The sequence below is a fragment of the Scomber scombrus genome, chromosome 10 (genome assembly GCF_963691925.1).
Source record: "Scomber scombrus chromosome 10, fScoSco1.1, whole genome shotgun sequence".
In the NCBI taxonomy this organism is placed as follows: Eukaryota; Metazoa; Chordata; class Actinopteri; order Scombriformes; family Scombridae; genus Scomber; species Scomber scombrus.
In genome coordinates, this window is record NC_084979.1 from 14596950 (window position 1) to 14601239 (window position 4290).

The 4290-nt window shown below is 43.2% G+C and overlaps 1 protein-coding gene across 1 annotated transcript; it reads right to left on the reverse strand.

Annotated features, from left to right (window-relative positions):
* Positions 1 to 216: 216 nt before the first annotated feature.
* adora1b (adenosine A1 receptor b) lies at positions 217 to 3270 on the reverse strand. The gene is made up of 2 exons (XM_062427087.1): positions 2930 to 3270; positions 217 to 1015 (listed from the first exon to the last, which is right to left on the reverse strand). The coding sequence occupies exons 1-2, from the start codon at positions 3268 to 3270 to the stop codon at positions 217 to 219; spliced, it is 1140 nt and encodes a 379-aa protein (XP_062283071.1).
* Positions 3271 to 4290: the final 1020 nt, after the last annotated feature.

Below are 4290 nucleotides of genomic sequence, written 5' to 3' on the forward strand. Positions count from 1 at the left end.
AGTCAAAATTTTCAGTATATCCACTCCTCCTGAGTAAAGATAAATGATCTTCCAGTGTTTAAAATGTGTGATCCGAATCATCTCAGTCACTACAGCATCCAAGCTTTCTGTAGCAACTCGTACCTCCTCATTAGAATACATTCAAAATGAGGAGAGAACCAATGCTTGTGCACTGATCATCACTTTGCCAGCCACCTATCAGCTCTATTCTTCAGCTTAAACTGTATTCTGCTCCAGTAAGGGTGGATGTTCTTTAGGTTGTTGGGGTGGTTCGGTCCTCGGGTCCTGCTGCTGCTCAGGTGGAGGTGGTTCCTGTTGTCGAGGGTCAGACTTTAAGGTTTCCTTCTGAGGGGGCTGTGGTGGCATCTCCTGCTGTGGCTGTGGGTTCGGCATCTCTTTCCTGTCGCTGGGCTGAATCTCCAGAGCTGGTGTGTCCTTGCAGCAGAAGTATTGCTGAAAGATTTTCTGGAAAGCCGTGCGGAACTTCTTAATGCGGAAAGCGTAGATAATTGGGTTGACAGCAGAGTTACCGTGGGTGAGCAGGATGGCGATGTAGAGGAGGACTATGGGCTTCTCGCACTTTGGGCAGAACAGTGTGATGCAGTTAATGATGTGAAGGGGGAGCCAGCTGATGGCAAAGAGAAAAAGGACCAAAGCAAGAGATTTAGCAAGATTCAGCTCCTTGTCATAGTACTTGTTGGGGTCTGTGTGACTGGTGGTGAATTTTTTACTGTTAAGGTGTTTGTGGATCATGTAGAAAATCTCTGTGTAGATCACCAGCATGAGCAACAGTGGCGGCAGCACCCAGCCAAAAAAGTTGAAATAGACCATGTAGTCCATGCTGATGACATTTTCAAACGTGCAGGTGATAATGAGGTCAGAGCTGTTTAAGCCGTCCTGCTGGCGCCTCAGGTTGTTCCAGCCTAACATGGGTGTGAGCCCCACAATGAAAGCTACCATCCAGCATATCACCACTGCTATCCCTGCTCGCCGAGGGGTCACCACCCGCTTGTACCTGCAAGGGAAAACAACAGTATCATGTCAGCACTTTTGCTCAAGCTGCTGCCAGGGCTTACATGCTTTCTGTCTTGCTTCATTTTTCATTTTGGCATGTGTCCTTGGGGTGACAAAAGGTGTGATTCACAAAAAGAGTTGCCATTTAAACCAAAAGAACCCTGGACAATTTACGCATCTCTACTTACAGCACATACATATTTCTACTTCAACAAGACAGTCTCTAAAAACCCTTTACAGTACAGCTGCTTTTCATGCTTCTTCAGTTAATGGAAAACTGAAAAATAGCTTTTACAAATGGCTCAAAATTACCCACTAATTCATAATAGCAGTATAGTGGACACAAGCTGCAGTACTTGGCATGTTACGACAAGTTTTACTGGTTTGTCTTTTCACTGTTTATAGTGTTTTATGGATCAGAAGCAGGAGGTGGAAGAAAAATGGAAAGAAATAGAGGTTTTAAGATCTCATCACTGCTGGGCTGCTGTCCTGTGACAAATAAAATACTTGAGAGATTCGGCCTAAAGGCAGGGATAAACAATAGTTATCTGATCCTGCTCCAGTTGGAAAATGTGAAGCACAACAATTGATCCCTTTGTATTATTAATGCTTGATATCTACTATGTCTGACTGTGTAATTGTAAGGGAAATGTTGGCATTACAATAACTTGACCTTTGCTGGAGTGTAGCCTAAAGCAAAACAAAACGCTGCAATTTAGCCCAGCTTTCCAGGTGCCATGTTAGTTTTTATTATTGAGTAGGCATGTGTGTGTTAAGGTAGGTTTGCGTCTGAACTGCAGCCGGAGCACGTCTGCTCGGAAGAGATCAGAGATACTGATGTAACAACAGGGAGTGTGGGAAAAACGAGACATCCCCACTTTGTGGCATTATTGTCCACAAAAAACACATTAGGTTCATCATATGATGAAGAAATAACAAATATTGAATGATGCAATATTTTTGATTTGATCTGTTCTTGCCTTGATAACAAATACAATGTGTGGGATGGGAGTGGCAGTAGCAACTCCCTAATGGGTGAATTTCTGATTTTCAAATGTAAACCTGTCTCCTAGAATACACAAATATATACCACTCATATATAACTGATAGTACATTTTGGAGGAAACATAAAGTCATGACTGGGTTGCTTACTGACATAATGATATAGAAGTTGTTGTGGTGGCATTTGCAGTTATTAAGTTTGGCAGCTTAATATAAAATAAGACTGAACAAAGCTAAAATGCAAGACCATCTGCAGGAAGTTTTAGACAGGAGATTAAAGTATAAGGCAATCACAGACAATAAATTCCCCTCTTCTACTAAACTTGTCTTTTCAGCCTTTTGGCGCAACTGCTCAGTCTTTTGTATTACCCTGGCAATGATAAGCCACAATTGGTTCCATACATTAAATAGAGGGAGTTTGAACATTACTGACAGCAAACCTGACCTAGTTTGTGCCCTCCAGAAACAATGACAAAGAGATTTTCTTGTAAACAACATCATCCAAAAAGTCTGTGACTGAACCACATTTCCTCACATGTTAGACATCCTGAGGACATAGAGACTAATTAAAGTTGTTGGTGGATCAGCCATGCTCTGGTTAGCTTTCATGTCAGTAGTGGCGAGAAAATCAGATCTATATGCACATAAACGCACTGGCAAGATCTAGACATCCTACGAAGTGAAACAAGACCCAAGAGGAAATCAATGCCCAGGAACACAGTACTGGGGCTGCGATGACATCTGTTCTGTTCTCTTCTGTGTGTGTGAGGAGGCTTTCATAGGAAATAAATCATACATCATCACCATCCATGTGGCACAGTCATCATCACCTTTCCATGTGGCACAGGTATTGAGAATAACTGAATATACACCTGTCATTATTTTCATGTGTGGATTGTGAAAACCACATTACCTGGTCGGAATCTTGACCCTGAGATAGCGGTCAATTGCGATGGCCAGAAGGGCCAGGATTGAACTTTGCGTCAGCACCAGCACCGTGCAAGCCACGAGCAAGCAGCTGTAAAAGTGAGTTTTAAGTCCAATGCTGATAGTAATGGCCAAAGGGATAACAAGGGCTCCAACTGCAATATCCGCCAGAGCCAGGGAGACAATGAAACAAAACGTGGTATCTCGCAGCGATTTATTAATTTTCACCGCCCAAACCACCATCACATTTCCGATTACAGAGGCGACTGCAATCACCACCTCCATTCCTATATAAATCCACTTCGCTGTTAGAAGCGCTTCAGGCATCCTTGCAGATGTTTATGTCCCAGATAAGAATGAGATTGATTTCACTAAAGCAGCCCTTTGAGAAGCAGGCAGAGCAGATCTTGGTCTTTTTGTCACTACAATATTGCCCAAATGCGCTGTGCGTCCATTAGTTTCACTGCGCCCACAAGTTGCAAGAAAAATCCAGTTATTTTTAAGGGAACCAGCACCATAGCTAAGGATGAGGGTTATTTCCTTCGGAGCAGGTATTGTGGTCCAGCGTCTGTTGTGCGTCGCTCCCGCTTTGTGCGCTGCGCCTCCACTTGACTGGATACACCTGCTCCTGGAGTGAGGAGCATAGTCTCCATGCGCTCAGATTTATGCAAGAGGGCGCTTCACGTTTATCGGTCTAGGTTTCCATTTTATCAAAGCAGGTTTTAGCCAAGCTAATTAGAACCTATCTTGAGGATGAAAGCAGGCACAGTTGCAGCTCCTGCGCAGGCGGTTGCTCCCCCTCTCTCCCTCCCTCGATGTGCTTTCAGAAGGAGAAATAATGCTTTGCCGAAAATAGCACTGATTCGCTCGCTTTTTTTGTTCCATTCAGAAATGCTGTCTTTGTTTCAGTGAAATATGTCATCTGAAGTCAATGTATTATCTTCGATGGGTGCGACTGCTTAATTTTCTATGCAGAAACCTTAGCCTTCTACGGGACCGTCCCGAGGAAATCAGGTAGTCAGGCATATGTAATTTAGACTCACACTTACTTTCTATATTAGGCCATGCACGCCTTCCTCCCACGCCCTTTCAAACTCGAATAGACCTTGCTCGGTCGCCCATTGTTCTGATAAGAGGTGAGGCAATGAACTGCTATTGCTGACACAAGAAGAACAGATAAAGTTATTGAAAATGTCAGTTATCATTTTACCATTGCCATATGCAATTCCATAAGTGATAGAGCATTGAGTAAACAGTGTTACAGTTATGGAAGCACATAATATCAAGTGCCTCTTATGTCCTCTCTGCTGACTTTAAATGTTTACACACAGACCTCATTTAATACAC